The sequence below is a fragment of the Salmo salar genome, unplaced genomic scaffold (assembly GCF_965601325.2).
Source record: "Salmo salar unplaced genomic scaffold, fSalSal1 ptg000432l, whole genome shotgun sequence".
NCBI classification, from domain to species: Eukaryota; Metazoa; Chordata; class Actinopteri; order Salmoniformes; family Salmonidae; genus Salmo; species Salmo salar.
Window position 1 is genome coordinate 3,942,258 of NW_027675387.1, and position 18,494 is coordinate 3,960,751.

Sequence of the window (18,494 nt, forward strand, 5' to 3'; positions counted from 1 at the left end):
CTCCTCAAGAAACACCTGCAGAGATCCACAGGGAAGAGAACTCACTGCTGCTCTGACTGTGGGAAGAGATTCACCTCATCAGGCATTAAAATTCATCAGATAATTCACACAGGGGAGAAACCTTATAGCTGTACTCAATGTGGGAAGAGTTTTGTTCAATCTGGCCAGCTGACATTACACCAAAGAACACACACAGGAGAGAAATCTTATATCTGTGATCAGTGTGGGAAGCGTTTTGGTCGATCTGGAGGTTTGACAGTGCACCAGAGAACACACACAGGAGAGAAACCTTATAGCTGTGATCAATGTGGGAAGAGTTTTAGTAGGTCTGGCTCTCTGACAGTGCACCAGAGAATACACACAGGAGAGAAACCTTTTAGCTGTAATCAATGTGGGAAGAGTTTTGGTCGATCTGGAGAGCTGACAGTACACAAGAGAACACAGACAGGAGAGAAATCTTATAGCTGTGACCAGAGATAATCTGATAAAAGACCTCTGATCAAATATCAGAAAATACATGAAGGAGTTGTTAAATGATATCAATATATTTTAATGATGTCACAATGTAGAACCCTAAACGTTTGTCCCCTGTTCTATTGATTTCAACATGATATGGATATTAGCCTCAGGGGGAAAATCCAGGCTCCGAATTGGAGGATTACTATTTATGTGATTTAACAAAAAGTGACTAACAAAAAAAGAGCTGTGTTACATTTACAGCATTGGTGACCCACTTGAATCAAAATGTAGCGAGCTGTTTTCTACAAATTGTCCTCTAACCAGGGATGTACACATTATTCCCAGATTCCGTGTGGTTTTGGAGCTGTTAGTTTTAACAGGACGTGCAACCTCATCTCCCTCCTCTCGCGCAATTGATTTCAACATGATATCGATGAGTTATGACATCGATGAGTTATGACAAGTAAGTGTTCCTTTGTTTAGCGACCCCTACATTTAAATGCATCACTCCAAAATGTAGCTGACTGTCTTCTGCAGGTTGTCCTCTAACCAGTGAGGTAAAAGATATCTCCCATTTCCATGTGTTTTTTTAGTTGTGTTAGTTTCAACAGCACGTACAACCTGATTTCCCCCCTAATCGATATCAGTGATTTATTGCTACTTGTCAAAACAACAGTGTTTCTGGTGCTTGTGCAGTTTATAAGGTGCTTGTTTAAAAAAATTACAAGTAATATGATTATTGTGGCAGATGTTTGTGTATATAGCACATGTTATGTTTAGGTTTTCAATTCATCCCAAACTGTTTCTGCATATTGGTTATTGATTTGGACACGTTAAAACTGTGTTTTGACATTGGGGCTATTTCATATTTACATTTCATGTAACATTTAGTAATCCAACCAACTGACAATTTTTGTGGTACAATTATATTGACATTGTTGCCCTGTTTTTAGAATATCAGGGTTCATTCTCAGATGTGCCAAACCAAATGTACTAGAACATGACATTGGGGACTGGGCCCCGATCCAACAACATGCCTATCTAGTGAACCCTGAAAAGAGAGAGAAGCTCTGCAGTGAGGTGGAAAGTTACTACGGATATTGCAGGAGTTTCCTCTTGAAATCAGACATGTCCGTGGTAAGGACAACTTGGTTGCTGATTGTCTCTGGGGTTGGCAGTCAAAAGGTTTTGTGTTGTTCGTTTAGCCAAAGCGTTACCATGGATCACATATTATTTTGACACGTTTTTCCGTGTTGGAGATGAGTTTTATCTCTTATTCTTTTCTGTATGTTTTTGAAACTGCACTGTTGGTTAGGGGCTCGTAAGTCAGCATTTCACTGTTAGGTCTGTTGTATTCGGCGCAGTACAATTTGATTTGAGTTTTGTTATACGGCATGTTTTTCCGTATTTGAGATGATTTTTGTTTGGGCTCGTTCCAAGGGGACGAGAGTTCTAGAAGCTAGTGAGTTTTAGGAAGATGAGAGTTCTAGAAGCTAGTGAGTTTTAGGAAGACGAGTGTTCTAGAAGCTAGTGGGTTTTAGGAAGACGAGTGTTCTAGAAGCTAGTGAGTTTTAGGAAGACGAGTGTTCTAGAAGCTAGTGAGTTTTAGGAAGACGAGTGTTCTAGAAGCTAGTGAGTTTTAGGAAGACGAGTGTTCTAGAAGCTAGTGAGTTTTAGGATTCTATAGACAGAAAAAGGAGAAAAAAATAGTACGATTGTATATTCTTATTTTTAATTGTTGAAAGCCAGTAGACACCATGTTTATATTGGTGAAGGTGAAGCATTGTAGTTGATTATGTGAAATGGAAGTTGTTTTCTTTTGGTGGTGAGCAAACTTTTCTCAGATACTGTTGCCCTCTTACATTCTGCATAGAAATTATCCCCAGCATCCTATCTGAATGTTTGGCTGTTCCTTTTCAGTTGAAAGATGGTGCAACAACAATAGAAACCAGAAAACGTATGTTTGTTTCCTTGTATTTTCTTCTACCAGATCTATTGTGTTATATTCTCCTACATTCAATTCACATTTCCACAAACTTCAGAGTGTTTCCTTTCAAATGAAACCAAGAAAATGCATATCCTTGCTACTGGGCCTGAGCTACAGACAGTTAGATTTGGGTATGTCTTCAGGCGGAAATTAAGAGAAGTGGGGGGGTAGCCCTAACAGGTTTAAGACTCATTTCCACAGTCACACAACTCTCATATCACAGTCACACAATGCTATTCCCAAACCTACCTAATCAATTAGTTGTTTTTCAACAATATTTTAACCTGCAGGAATATTTTCACATTTCTATCTAATGGTTTGTTCCTAGGATAATGCAACTCATACATTTACATCTTTCAATACTTCTAAAATGGTGTCCAGGTTTAAAAAAATTACAGGTGCACCGTACTATCTTATACTATACCATAAATGGTCTTAACTAGTAAACACAGATTCTAGTTTTCATCCAGTTCATAGATAGCTGACAGCCTCAGAGCCTACTGACTGGGCCCTGTTTACACCTCCACACAGGAATACACACTCAGAGCCTACTGACTGGGCCCTGTTTACACCTCCACACAGGAATACACACTCAGAGCCTCCTGACTGGGCCCTGTTTACACCTCCACACAGGAATACACACTCAGAGCCTCCTGACTGGGCCCTGTTTACACCTCCACACAGGAATACACACTCAGAGCCTACTGACTGGGCCCTGTTTACACCTCCACACAGGAATACACACTCAGAGCCTCCTGACTGGGCCCTGTTTACACCTCCACACAGGAATACACACTCAGAGCCTACTGACTGGGCCCTGTTTACACCTCCACACAGGAATACACACTCAGAGCCTTCTGACTGGGCCCTGTTTACACCTCCACACAGGAACACACACTCAGAGCCTCCTGACTGGGCCCTGTTTACACCTCCACACAGGAATACACACTCAGAGCCTACGAGGACTTTCTAAAAACTCCTCTTTGCGTGTTTCACTCACCTCTTTCTTTTTAAACTACGTTCAAGATGTGGTATATAAATATACTATACTGATGGTATCCACTATATATACTATACTGATGGTATCCACTATATATACTATACTGATGGTATCCACTATATATACTATACTGATGGTATCCACTATATATACTATACTGATGGTATCCACTATATATACTATACTGATGGTATCTGCTATATATACTATACTGATGGTATCCGCTATATATACTATACTGATGGTATCCACTATATATACTATACTGATGGTATCCACTATATATACTATACTGATGGTATCCACTATATATACTATACTGATGGTATCCACTATATATACTATACTGATGGTATCCACTATATATACTATACTGATGGTATCCACTATATATACTATACTGATGGTATCCACTATATATACTATACTGATGGTATCCACTATATATACTATACTGATGGTATCCACTATATATACTATACTGATGGTATCCACTATATATACTATACTGATGGTATCCACTATATATACTATACTGATGGTATCCACTATATATACTATACTGATGGTATCCACTATATATACTATACTGATGGTATCCACTATATATACTATACTGATGGTATCCACTCGGTTCGCTGCCTCTCAGATCAAAGGTGGGTCCATTTGCTCCGTTCCCGAAGTTTGGTCTCCCTGAGATCTCAAGTTAGAGGGATCCCTGGTGCACCATTTACCCAGGTCATCAGGAGCCAGGTCATTTACCCAGGTCGTCAGGTCATTTACCCAGGTCATCAGGAGCCAGGTCATTTACCCAGGTCATCAGGAGCCAGGTCATTTACCCAGGTCGTCAGGAGTCAGGTCATTTATCCAGGTCATCAGGAGCGGTCACCAAGTCTAGATTCACATCCCCGTCGTCAACTGTTGTTAATTTCTTTAATATCAAATGAGGAGACAAACTTATCATAGAAGTCAGAGTTAATCTTAAACTAAATCTTTATTCACTTATTAATAAGGGAGCAGGTCAATACAACACGCAAATATAGGGTGAATCAATTGAGTGTTCTACGATAATGATGGCTGGTCGACGAATCACCACCAGATGATTCGTTGAGAGATGAATCACCCCCAGATGATTCGTTGAGAGATGAATCACCACCAGATGATTCATTGAGAGATGAATCACCCCCAGATGATTCGTTGAGAGATGAACCACCCCCAGATGATTCGTTGAGAGATGAATCACCCCCAGATGATTCGTTGAGAGATGAATCACCACCAGATGATTCATTGAGAGATGAATCAACCCCAGATGATTCGTTGAGAGATGAATCACCCCCAGATGATTCGTTGAGAGCCATGAGACAAAAGTACAAAGGTCTTTTACAGCCAAGATGCACCCCTTTTAACCTACATGACCAACAACAGATGTATAGAACGGGTCACAAGGTTAAGATCTGTATGAAAGATACTTATAATTCTCAGCAGAGAGTATCTGCTGTAAAAACAGTACTCTTTGTGTAGAGACCAGGGTCTGGCCCTGGGGTCATCTCTCCCTGGTACCATATAGAACAGAAACATTAACTCATGTTCTGGAATGCAGTCTCTTTAGGTTTTATCACCCAAAAGACATTGTAAATCTCCTGTCAGTGTTTTCTCCCAGAGGCCCATCCTCAGTAGAACACACAGACACAATAGTTCTAAGAACCCTCTATTCTGTTGCATAAAACAACCATTTGATGCAATAAAAGTATTATAACATAATCTTGCAGTTTTGCTCTCAGTGTCCACTGAAAGTTGACTAGTAACAACAACTGGGACCTAAAAGACACCCACCATGAGACCCACTAAATCTGCCCAAGAAGAGGAAAACGAAAGAAAAACCCACACCAAACTTAAAGACAGGAAGTAAACCAAAAAGGTGGAGCAACTAAAGGTGTTGACTCTCCACATGTATCAAGACAACTGGAGCACTGGGCCAGACACTCTTAAATAGAACCTGGACCAGCTCAGGTGAAACACCTTCCCACTAACGAGATGGACAAGCCAGCACAGGTGTAACACATACTGACTAACGAGGTGACACCAATCAGTGCGTCCTACGTGCTAACGAGCTAGACGGGCTAACGAGCTAGACGTGCTAACGAGCTAGACGTGCTAACGAGCTAGACGGGCTAACGAGCTAGACGTGCTAACGAGCTAGACGGGCTAAAGTCCAACCTTAAAACATAAATGGAAAAACCAAAGACTAACACCTTAATAGAATGCTCACCACCAACAGAAAACAACTTCCATTTCACATTATAATCAACTACAATGCTTCACCTTCACCAATATAAACATGGTGTCTACTGGCTGTCAACAATTAAAAAATAGAAAAAAATATAAATGTATAAAATTAGCTTCTGACTGTCGTCCTAAAACTCACTAGCTTCTAGAACTCTAGTCTTTCTAAAACTCACTAGCTTCTAGAACTCTCGTCCACTTGGAGCCCAAACAAAACTCATCTCCAAATCGGAAAAACATGCAGTCAAAATAAGATCCATAGCAACTCACTGGCTAAATGCAAAACACAATTTTCTTTGACTGCCCACCTTGAGACAATCAGAAACCAAGTTGTCCTCGCCATGGACACAAGCACCAAAAACACTGTTGTTTTGACAAGTAGCAATAAACTACTGATATTGATTAGGGGGGAAATCAGGTTGTACGTGCTGTTGAAACTTGACAACAAAATACAAACACATGGAAATGGGAGATATCTTTCACCTCACTGGTTAAAGGACAACCTGCAGAAGACAGTCAGCTACATTTTGGAGTGATTAATTTAAATTTAGGGGTCACTGAACAAAGGAACACAACACTTATTTTTCATAACTCATCGGTATCATGTTGAAATCATTTGGGTGAGAGGAGGGAGAGAGGAGGTTGCACATTCTGTTAAAACTAACACCTCAAAAACCACACGGAATCTGGGAATAATGTGTACATCAGTGGTTAGAAGACAATTTGTAGAAAACAGCTAGCTACATTTTGAAGTGTTGCATTTTGATTCCAGTGGGTCACCAATGTGGTAAGTGTAACACAGCTCTTTTTTTGTTAGTCACTTTTTGTTAAATCACATAAATAGTAACTCTTCCATTTCAGAGCCTGGATTTTCCCCCTGAGGCTAATATCCATATCATGTTGAAATCAATAGAACAGGGGACAAACGTTTAGGGTTCTACATTGTGACATCATTAAAATACTCCTACTACAATGTTTAAACATTCTACATTGTGACATTATTTCATTGATATCATGAAACAACTCCATGTATTTTCTGATGTTTGATCAGAGATCTTTTATCAGAGTATCTCTTGTCACATTGACCACAGCTATAAGGTTTCTCTCCTGTGTGTGTTCTCTTGTGTTGAGTCAGATGTCCAGATTGACCAAAACTCTTCCCACATTTACCACACCTATAAGGTTTCTCTCCTGTGTGTGTTCTCTGGTGCAATGTCAGATGTCCAGATTGACCAAAACTCTTCCAACATTTACCACAGCTATAAGGTTTCTCTACTGTGTGTATTCTCTGGTGTACTGTCAGATTATCAGATGTAGTAAAACTCTTCCCACATTGATCACAGCTATAAGGTTTCTCTCCTGTGTGTCTTCTCTGGTGTACAGTCAGAATGCTTGATGTAGTGAAACTCTTCCCACATTGATCACAGCTATAAGATTTCTCTCCTGTGTGTATTCTCTGGTGTACTGTCAGATGATCAGATGTAGTAAAACTCTTCCCACATTGATCACAGCTAAAAGGTTTCTCTCCAGTGTGTGTTCTCTGGTGTAAAGTCAGTTCTCCAGATTGACCAAAACTCTTCCCACATTGACCACATATATAAGGTTTCTCTCCTGTGTGTATTCTCTGGTGTAAAGTCAGTTCTCCAGATTGACCAAAACTCTTCCCACATTGATCACAGCTATAAGATTTCTCTCCTGTGTGTCTTCTCTGGTGTACAGTCAGAATGCTTGATGTAGTGAAACTCTTCCCACATTGATCACAGCTAAAAGGTTTCTCTCCTGTGTGTATTCTCTGGTGTAAAGTCAGTTCTCCAGATTGACCAAAACTCTTCCCACATTGACCACATATATAAGGTTTCTCTCCTGTGTGTCTTCTCTGGTGTACAGTCAAAATGCTTGATGTAGTGAAACTCTTCCCACATTGATCACAGCTATAAGGTTTCTCTCCTGTGTGTATTCTCTGGTGTACTGTCAGATGATTAGATGAAGTCAAACTCTTCCCACATTGATCACAGCTAAAAGGTTTCTCTCCAGTGTGTGTTCTCTGGTGTAAAATCAGCTTTCCAGACTGACCAAAACTCTTCCCACATTGATTACAGCTATAAGATTTCTCTCCTGTGTGGATTCTCTGATGCATTTTAATGCCTGATGGGGAGGTGAATCTCTTCCCACAGTCAGAGCAGCAGTGAGTTCTCTTCCCTGTGGATCTCTGCGGGTGTTTATTGAGGTGTTCTGATCTGGAGAGACTCTTCTCTGCCTCGTCAGCATCATGAGGTTGTTGAGGCTCCCCAGAGGATCCACGATAGTTAAGTATCTCTCCTGTGTGAACAACAAAGTCAGACAGATGATTAAAAGGCCCACAACAGCGGTAATCCACTGTAAAAGGTGATGCCAACAGCGGAGCCATGATGTTATACAACAATTGACATCTGTAATGAATGTTAAAATTATTTAACAATTGTCTTAAAATGAGCAAGAAGAGTCATATTTTGTCTTGTTTTCACATTCGTAGTGACATTGATGATTGTAGGCTAGAAATAAGATATTCATGTTGTTGAAACTCTAAGCAGTGTGCCAGACAACTTTTGTTTTCCAATATAGGCCCCTTTCTGTGTTTGCTAAAATTGCGGCACGAGGGCAATTTGATTGCGGAAACTCCTCCCTGCTAATGAGGAAACCGGTAGTTATGGATGTACTATATCTACCTGGAGCAAAAATAGTGAGCAAAGATTTTAGTTTTTCACAATGTATTCTGAATGTGAATGGTGGAAAACTCAGGGGATTAAGGAGTAGTGTATCTATAATTCTTTAAATAATTGTTATATATTTTGTCAAGGTTTATGATGAGTATTTCTGTAATATGTATGCTCATTGTGCTCATTTACCGGAAGTTTTGGAGGCAAAATATTTCTGAACATTACGCGCCAATGTAAAATGGGGTTTTTGGATATAAATATGAACTTGATCGAACAAAACATACATGTATTGTGTAACATGATGTCCTAGGAGTGTCATCTGATGAAGATCGTCAAAGGTTAGTGCTTCATTTTAGCTGTATTTCTGGTTTTTGTGACGCCTCTCCTTGCTAGGAAAATGGCTGTGTAGCTTTTCTTGTTAAGGTGGTGTCCTAACACAATCTAATGTTTTGCTTTCGCCGTAAAGCCTTTTTGAAATCGGACACTGTGGTTGGATTAAGGAGAATCTTATCTTTACAATGGTGTATAATACTTGTATGTGTGAGAAATTTTAATTATGAGATTTTTGTAGTTTTGAATTTGGCACCCTGGCTGTTGTCAAATCGAATCCCGGTAACGGGATCCGAGCGGGAAGGGGTCCTCAAGAGGTTAATTAACCTGTTAGGGCTAGGGGGCACTATTTTCACGACCGGGTGAAAATAATGTACCCGATTTAATCTGGTTACTACTCTTGCCCAGAAACTAGAATATGCATAGTATATTTGGATAGAAAACACTCTAGTTTCTAAAACTGTTTGAATGGTGTCTGTGAGTATAACATAACTCATATGGCAGGCCAAAACCTGAGAAGATTCCATACAGGAAGTGGCCTGTCTGACAATTTCTGGTGCTTCTTTTGCCTATCTATCGAAAATACTGTATCTCTGCTGTAACGTGACAATTTCTAAGGTTCCCATAGGCTCTCTGAAGACGCCAGAAAGTGGAATGGGATCTCTGCTGTCTCTGGGCAGGGTCCAGCAGCTCTGTTTGTGAGTGGTCAGCCTAGTGGCTCAGAGCCTGGAGATGCGCAGCCACGAGAGTACTCCATGTTTTTCTTCACCAGTTTGAATGAATACAATATCGTCCGGTTGGAATATTATCGCTATTTTACGAGGAAAATTGCATAAAAATTGATTTTAAATAGCGTTAGACATGCTTCTAAGTACGGTAAAGGAACATTTCAATTTTTTTTGTCGCGAAATGCTCCCGCGCGTCACCCTTCGGATAGTTACCTGAACGCACGAACAAAACAGAGCTATTTGAATATAACTATGGATTATTTGGGACCAAAACAACATTTGTTGTTGAAGTAGAAGTCCTGGGAGTGCATTCTGACGAAGAACAGCAAAGGTAATCCAATTTTTCTAATAGTAATTCTGAGTTTAGCCGTGATGGCCGAGCTATGTACTCAGAATATTGCAAAATGTGCTTTTGCCGAAAAGCTATTATAAAATCTGACACCGCGATTGCATAAAGGAGTTCTGTATCTATAATTCTTAAAATAATTGTTATGTATTTTGTCAAGGTTTATGAGTAATTTAGTAAATTCACCGGAAGTTTTCGGTGTGTATGCTAGTTCTGAACATCACATGCTAATGTAAAAAGCTGTTTTTTGATATAAATATGAACTTGATTGAACAAAACATGCATGTATTGTATAACAATGTCCTAGGAGTGTCATCTGATGAAGATCATCAAAGGTTAGTGCTGCATTTAGCTGTGGTTTTGTTTTTTTGTGATATATATGCTTGCTTTGAAAATGGCCGTGTGATTATTTCTGGCTGGGTACTCTCCTAACATAAGCAAAACATTAGATTTCTCTGTAAAGCCTTTTTGAAATCGAACAATGTGGTTGGATTAACGAGAGTCTTATCTTTCAAATGGTGTAAAATAGCCATATGTTTGAGAAAATTGAATTGTGGTATTGTAGTTGGTTTTGTATTTCGCGCGGTGCGATGCCATTGGCAGTCGGCTAGGGGTTCTGCAGGCGGAACGGGGTTCCGCTAGTGGAATGTCTGTCCATAAGAGGTTAATGAATAAATAAAAAATAAAATGAATAATGTTAATGAATAAATAAAAAAGTGTTTTATGACAAACCGTATTTTACAAATCCGTCAAGGCACCAACTTTGAGAAGGGTTTAAACAAAGGTTTCAAAACAATTCATGAATGTAACTGAATCTAGGTATGTTTCACCAACACTTTATAAGTGTTAAGCCAAGATGTCTTAACTTCTTGACGAGGTTGCTAGGTGTTGGGTTACGGTTGCTACAATAGCTTTCTCTATGAATTTAAGAGTGGTTACATTTCTCCTTCCCCCATCCATCAACTGTTTACCAAACCAAGTCACTGGGCAGCCATTTTGTTTCTGTTTTAAAACTAGGTCCCCCTTTAAAAAAGCCACACAATCAATCAACCAATCTGCAGTCCAAACAATAACAAAGCTGTAATTCCACCACTGTTTTGGTAATAAGATGATGATGGGTCTGGAGAAATGTAACTACTTTCAAATTCATAGACAGACCTATGGATGCAAGGACTGACCATCCATAATATCAACATTAAAGTTTTAACCATGTTGAGGCTATACAGTGTTGATTTACATTTCTAAACATTGGAGTAAAAAAAAGCTTATTTGGGGTTCTGATGGGGTACAACAGTTGAACTAAGCTCATGAGGCATGAGTTATATTCTTCAAGAATCAATGGCTATAAATAAATCATTTAAAAGTCCAAATATAGATGTAGCTATTGCAGATTTCCGCTTTAACACCACACATCAGTTCAACAACTGCAGAGTTTGTGCCTCTGTATTTAAGACAGTACTTACTAGTGTTAATCAGGGAACGGTTTCTCAAAACCATCTTATGGCTAAATTCATCATTAGAACCATTGGACGCCTTAAGATGCGTTTGGGAAACCGGGCCCAGATGTCCAGTTTCCTCCTCTATCGATGTAACAGTCATCTCCCCCTCTTCCTCTTTCACTCCATAAACTGCATCCTCCTCTTCTTTTACTGTAACATCCTCCTCCTCTTTCACTCTGAACGCGTCTTTTTCTTCTTTCACCCTCTACTTCTTGTTTTACTGTGATGTCATCTTCTTTAGCAGGAGGAGAGTAGCTCAGTGACCGCATGGTTGGGAATGTTAGCTAGCTAGGCTAATGCTAACTTAACCAGCCTGCTAGCTGAATAATAACAACAACACCGTAAATATGAAATTAAATCGGATAACTAACTAGACGACAGAAGAGGGTTTAAAACACAGTGGCTAATATACACTAACGCATCTAAAGAGCTTTATTGTTCGGCTATTTTGTCTAGCAAGCTAACGTGGTGTCTGACTAACTGTTGCTGCTGTTGAAAGAAGAGTTCCGTCCACTACATTATACGTCACACCAACAGCATCGCGTTAAATTCCCAGACCGCCATCTGCTGACTGGAGTGGGTAACGCAGTTGAGTAAAATGTATATTTTGTCAGACAAAAAGTTAAAGGGTAGGAATAAGGGACATCGCTGGTCCTAAAATATTCATTAGCCCCCCCTAAATAAATCAATATCAATCAATATATTTTTTCTGTGATTTTTTTTTTTCGTCAACCGTTCCATCGCATCTTAAACTCCTAGGACAGGGGGAGGCTGCTGCTGCACCAGTGACTGTTAGACTTTCTTCAGAAATACTAGGAGAGAGGGGTACCCCTACACAGAACTCAACTGGATCAAAGATGGAGGACAGAAATACTAGGAGAGAGGCGTAACCCTACACAGAACTGAACTGGATCAAAGATGGAGGACAGAAATACTAGGAGAGAGGGGTACCCCTACACAGAACTGAACTGGATCAAAGATGGAGGACAGAAATACTAGGAGAGAGGGGTACCCCTACACAGAACTGAACTGGATCAAAGATGGCGGACAGAAATACTAGGAGAGAGGGGTACCCCTACACAGAACTGAACTGGATCAAAGATGGCGGACAGAAATACTAGGAGAGAGGGGTACCCCTACACAGAACTGAACTGGATCAAAGATGGCGGACAGAAATACTAGGAGAGAGGGGTACCCCTACACAGAACTGAACTGGATCAAAGATGGCGGACAGAAATACTAGGAGAGAGGGGTACCCCTACACAGAACTGAACTGGATCAAAGATGGCGGACAGAAACACTAGGAGAGAGGGGTACCCCTACACAGAACTGAACTGGATCAAAGATGGCGGACACAAATACTAGGATGGAAGCAAATGTAAGGGATTATAACGTCATAACGAATCATGCAAAAACATGTACATTTGACAGAAATGTTAGTTAATGTAGAGACAAACGATTATGCTTTTTCTTATCTTAAAGTTTATTTACGAAAATCGCGATTTAGCAAGCTAGCTGACTAGCTAACATTAGCCAGCTAGCTGAATAGCTAACATTAGCCAGCTAGCTGACTAGCTAACATTAGCCAGCTAGCTGACTAGCTAACATTAGCCAGCTAACGGACTAGCTAACATTAACCAGCTAGCTGACTAGCTAACATTAGCCAGCTAGCTGACTGGCTAACATTAACAAGCTAGCTGACTAGCTAACAATAACCAGCTAGCTGACTAGCTAACATTAGCCAGCTAACGGACTAGCTAACATTAAACAGCTAGCTGACTAGCTAACATTAACCAGCTAGCTGACTAGCTAACATTAACCAGCTAGCTGACTAGCTAACATTAGCCAGCTAGCTGACTAGCTAACATTAACCAGCTAGCTGACTAGCTAACAATAACCAGCTAGCTGACTAGCTAACATTAACCAACTAGCTGACTAGCTAACATTAGCCAGCTAGCTGACTAGCTAACATTAACCAACTAGCTGACTAGCTAACATTAACCAACTAGCTGACTAGCTAACATTAGCCAACTAGCTGACTAGCTAACATTACCCAGCTAGCTAACATCAGCCAGCTAGCTGACTAGCTAACATTAGCCAGCTAGCTGACTAGCATTATGGGTGTTGTGACATGAGTATGTAATTGTCATTCTGGTTGTTTTTGGGACTCCTGAAACAACCTGCAATCCAGGCTGTCGTTTTGTGAAACAGTGAATGTATAGAATCTAGTTAGCTGAAGAATTTACTGAAAATTGAATGTACAATTGTGTTAGCTTGCCTTGCTGATATTTGCCATGCAGATAGATGAAATAACGTAGCTAGCTATGTTCTTGCTTATTGTGCAGTGGATGATTAAAATACCTGTATGCCTATGGATGTGTAGCTAGCTATCTAGCCGATCTGTGTATGGACCCAAACGTTTGGTATACATATTAGTTCAGAACCTATGAACCTCAGCTATCATAGCCAGTTGTATCAACTTCAAAACAGCCTGAATGACATTAATGAAGCCTATGGATTGAGTAGAATATAATATAACTTTGTGCCAAGGATGCAAGTCGTATATACATGTAGTTATTACCATGCATGAGATCCCCACATTGTAGCCTGTACATTTAATATATTCACTGATCATGTACTCTACCTTGGCAAATAAAGGTGCAGTTTAGGTATGAATGTCTTTGAGATTATTTTTCAGTCATATCCAATACCAGGAGTATCAAATTCCAGTCTTTGAATGACGCTGTGTCTGCATGTATGGATTACAATTATACACTTCAACAGTGTTTACCAATCTTGGTCCTGGGACATCAATGGTTACACATTGTAACTAATAGACTAGAAACAGGATTTAACTAGTTAATTCAAATATACAGAAATATAATGTTAAAAAACAGTACACTACACTTCCTATGCATCATGTAAATACTCTAACACTGGTTCATCTCAACATCTAATGCTCTTCATCTGCATTGATCTGATAAACACAGGATAGGTGGAGTATTTCATCACATTACACTTCATTTCAACCAGTAGAGAATGTGAAACACTTTATTGAATAAGCTCATTATCCAAGTCTTATGAATACAAGTTCAATCTGTACTTCAATGCACATCTGTTGTGCATTATAAAAACAGAGGAAGAAAGAGGAGGTGGTGAGAGAGGTGTAAAAGACAGAAAGGGAAAGAGGTAAGCACATAGGAGCAGGGAAGGCAGCACATGATTAATGAATCACAGTGCTACATAAATATTCTCTCAGTTCATCACAATTACATAATAGTATCTCTCGTCGACCCAAAGGTTCTTAAAAGCAGGTGAGGTGGCGATGATGGGACTGGGGGTTGGCCTCCTCTCACATCAAAACATATCTGCAGACGAGAGACAGATGGAGAGAGAGAGCATGTTTAAACCTTGTGTTTATATTTTTTATTCTAACATTGTTAGTCATCAATCAGGAGGTGAAATAAAAAACTGACCTGGGATCATTAACTCTGTGACTACTGCATCTCTATCTGTATTTCAATGTAAAGCATCTCTTTAATAATACTTCCTGTTGACCTGACCAAGTGACCTCTCACCTCTGATCATGCTGTGCCCTCTATGTAGCCAGTTCAGATGCAGGAGGGGTTCACCGACACAGCTGATATAACCTAGAGGATTTAGGGAGAAGAGGAGAGAGGGATGAAGTGAAGGAGAGAGACTGTTATTGAGAAAATAAGGTAGTTAAAGCGACAGTGTTCAACAGGAATCTGTGTGTGGCCTCACCTGGTGTCCACACCACACTAAGTGGCTGCGGAGTACTTTATGCTGAAAAACATGAACGGACACATGAGGACAAACAATATAGTGTTTGTTATAGAAATAATGAAGTGTCTTACTATTCTCCATGGTTGGCCCTCTTGCCTATTCTTTGAAGGTGGAAGGAGCCACAGTTATACACCTGAACCTGCTTACTGCACAACACAATCCATCAATCAGATTGATACATGTGTGTGTAGGTGTGGGTTATAGGGTGTCTAATTGTTCTACATTTTTTCAATATGGGTGATTTAAAATAGCCTGTTTTGTTTTTGCACAGACATCACACCCTTACCTAAACAGCACCCTCACCTGAGAAGTAGAAATCAAAGGGAGAGAAACTGAATTGAATAACTGCAGTTGACATAGCTCAGTAAATGGAAGAATACTCTTATTGCAATGTGAATGGCTCTTAAAAGAGCCTTTGGTTGTGCATAGTGACGTCTATGGTGTTGCCAGGGAACAGCACCCTCTTTGAAGAAGTAGGAGGTGAAGATCTCCTGCACACGGATTGCCTCTCTTGCTGCGTTGTTGGACCCCATCCTTGAAACATCCTGCAGAGCAGCAGACTCCTCCTCTGGCACACGGCGGCGAGCTGCAGATCCCCTCCTGGTCCTCGTGTCCATCCTCATGAAGTTACGCAGGACACAGGTAGCCTTCACACACCTGAATTCCTCCAGGAGGCAGTCCCAGATGACCCTGGTCACCCAACCTTGCAGTGCCCTACACGGTAACTGTAGGCAATCGTTTTGAAGGAATCTCCAGTTACAAGGTATCTGTAGGAATATGGAAGACAATGTAATTATTAGACTGTTACATCACCAGGTCATTGTGGATTACTAAAGTATAATATCCCTGATAACAAATCATGATAACATTGGATTGATAGATGCATGGGCACACATATGTACATGTGTAGCATGTGACAATAACAGGATCATATCAAGGATGGCATCACAAATGAATACATAAATACCACTTGAAGCTTGATAATGAGTTTGAATCATTTGAATCAGCTGTGCAGTGTGAAGGCAAAAACAAAAATGTGCCCCTCTTTGAGTCCCCAGGACTGAGAACCACTGCTCTTCATTGGGACCTCTTCATATGTAGACTGGCTTTCATAGAGCTCTTTATCTGAGGACAGAAAACCTCACAAGAAACAGACTTCATTATAGTCAAATTACACCACACGGAATATTATGTTACTATTATCTCCGTCCTCACTTCTAGGGACAGGAACTACACAAAAGTACCTGCCCTATCCAGAATAGCCTCCTCTCTCACTGACAGTTGGGGCTGCTATCCTTTCACCCTCCTCCATGGCTGTTAGCTAGCTACCTACAAATGCATGTGGAGTTTGTTTTTTACAGTGATAAATAGATAGCTGGTCAGATGTGAAGGAGGAGGTTGATCATCAGGAGTCAGATGTGAAGGAGGAGGTTGATCATCAGGAGTCAGATGTGAAGGAGGAGGTTGATCATCAGCAGTCAGATGTGAAGGAGGAGGTTGATCGTCAGGAGTCAGATGTGAAGGAGGAGGTTGATCATCAGGAGTCAGATGTGAAGGAGGAGGTTGATCATCAGTGAACCTCTAGGATTGTGGCTGAGCTGGCGTTTACACTTCCAGCTTGGTCATATATTTTGATACATTGAATGTTGATATTGTGAACCTATGTTATATATTTGTACCTCCTGTTTCAGGAAGTGATGTCACTAAGTACTGCCCCTATATATACAGTGCAGTCGGAAAGTATTCAGACCCCTTCACTTTTTCCACATTTTGCTCCGTTATTCGAAAATGAATTAAATCAATATTTTACCCTCAATCTACACACAATACCCCATAATGACATCACAATAGCCCATAATGACATCACAATAGCCCATAATGACATCACAATACCCCAGAATGACATCACAATACCCCATAATGACAAAGCAAAAACAGGTTTTTATAAATGTTTCAAATGTAACAAAAACATCAACTGAAATATCACATTTACATACAGTACCAGTCAAAAGTTTATACACATCTACTCATTCAATGGTTTTTCTTTATTTTTACTATTCTGTACATTGTAGAGTATTAGTGAAGACATCAAAACTATGAAATAACACATATGGAATCATGTAGTAAGCAAAAAAGGATTAAACAAATCAAAATGTATTTTATATTTGAGATATTTTAAAGCAGTCACCCTTTGCCTTGATGACAGCTTTGCACACTCTTGGCATTCTCTCAACCAGCTTCATGAGGTGGTCACCTGGAATTCATTTCAATTAACAGGTGTTAAATGTTAATTTGTGGAATTTCTTTCCATCTTAATGCATTTGAGCCAATCAGTTGTGTTGTGACAAGGTATGGGTTGCTCTCATGAGGACCGCCACAGGAAAGGAAGACCCAGAGTTCCCTCTGCTGCAGAAGATACGTTCATTAGAGTTAACTGCACCTCAGATTGCAGCCCAAATAAATGCTTCACAGAGTTCAAGTAACAGACACATCTCAACATCAACTGTTCAGAGGAGACTGTGTGTTCAGAGACTTCATGAATCAGGCCTTCATGGTTGAATTGCTGCATGCAACAAACACTGTTTACAAAAGCTTTGTTAAAGAACAAGAAGGCCCGCACACTGTTTACAAATGTATTGTTACACCATGTAGGAGCAGTATAGACCTAGTCTGTTCATTATATACATCTACATGATGTATTGTTACACCATGTAGCAGCAGTATAGACCTAGTCTGTTCATTATATACATCTACATGATGTATTGTTCCACCATGTAGGAGCAGTATAGACCTAGTCTGTTCATTATATACATCTACATGATGTATTGTTAGTCCATGTAGGAGCAGTATAGACCTAGTCTGTTCATTATATACATCTACATGATGTATTGTTACACCATGTAGGAGCAGTATAGACCTAGTCTGTTCATTATATACATCTACATGATGTATTGTTACACCATGTAGCAGCAGTATAGACCTAGTCTGTTCATTATATACATCTACATGATGTATTGTTACACCATGTAGGAGCAGTATAGACCTAGTCTGTTCATTATATACATCTACATGATGTATTGTTACACCATGTAGGAGCAGTATAGACCTAGTCTGTTCATTATATACATCTACATGATGTATTGTTACACCATGTAGGAGCAGTATAGACCTAGTCTGTTCATTATATACATCTACATGATGTATTGTTACACCATGTAGGAGCAGTATAGACCTAGTCTGTTCATTATATACATCTACATGATGTATTGTTACACCATGTAGGAGCAGTATAGACCTAGTCTGTTCATTATATACATCTACATGATGTATTGTTACACCATGTAGGAGCAGTATAGACC

At 39.9% G+C, this 18,494-nt stretch overlaps 1 protein-coding gene across 1 annotated transcript in view; it reads right to left on the reverse strand.

The window, feature by feature from the left end:
* Positions 1 to 4,427: 4,427 nt before the first annotated feature.
* LOC145876073 (uncharacterized) overlaps positions 4,428 to 18,494 on the reverse strand; it is an 83,695-nt gene continuing 69,628 nt past the window's right edge. Inside the window, exon 5 of the mRNA XM_082971847.1 lies at positions 4,428 to 7,928. Within this exon, the coding sequence (XP_082827973.1) occupies positions 6,742 to 7,928 (1,187 nt within the window). The 3' untranslated portion in view covers positions 4,428 to 6,741. The remainder of the gene's footprint in view (positions 7,929 to 18,494) is intronic.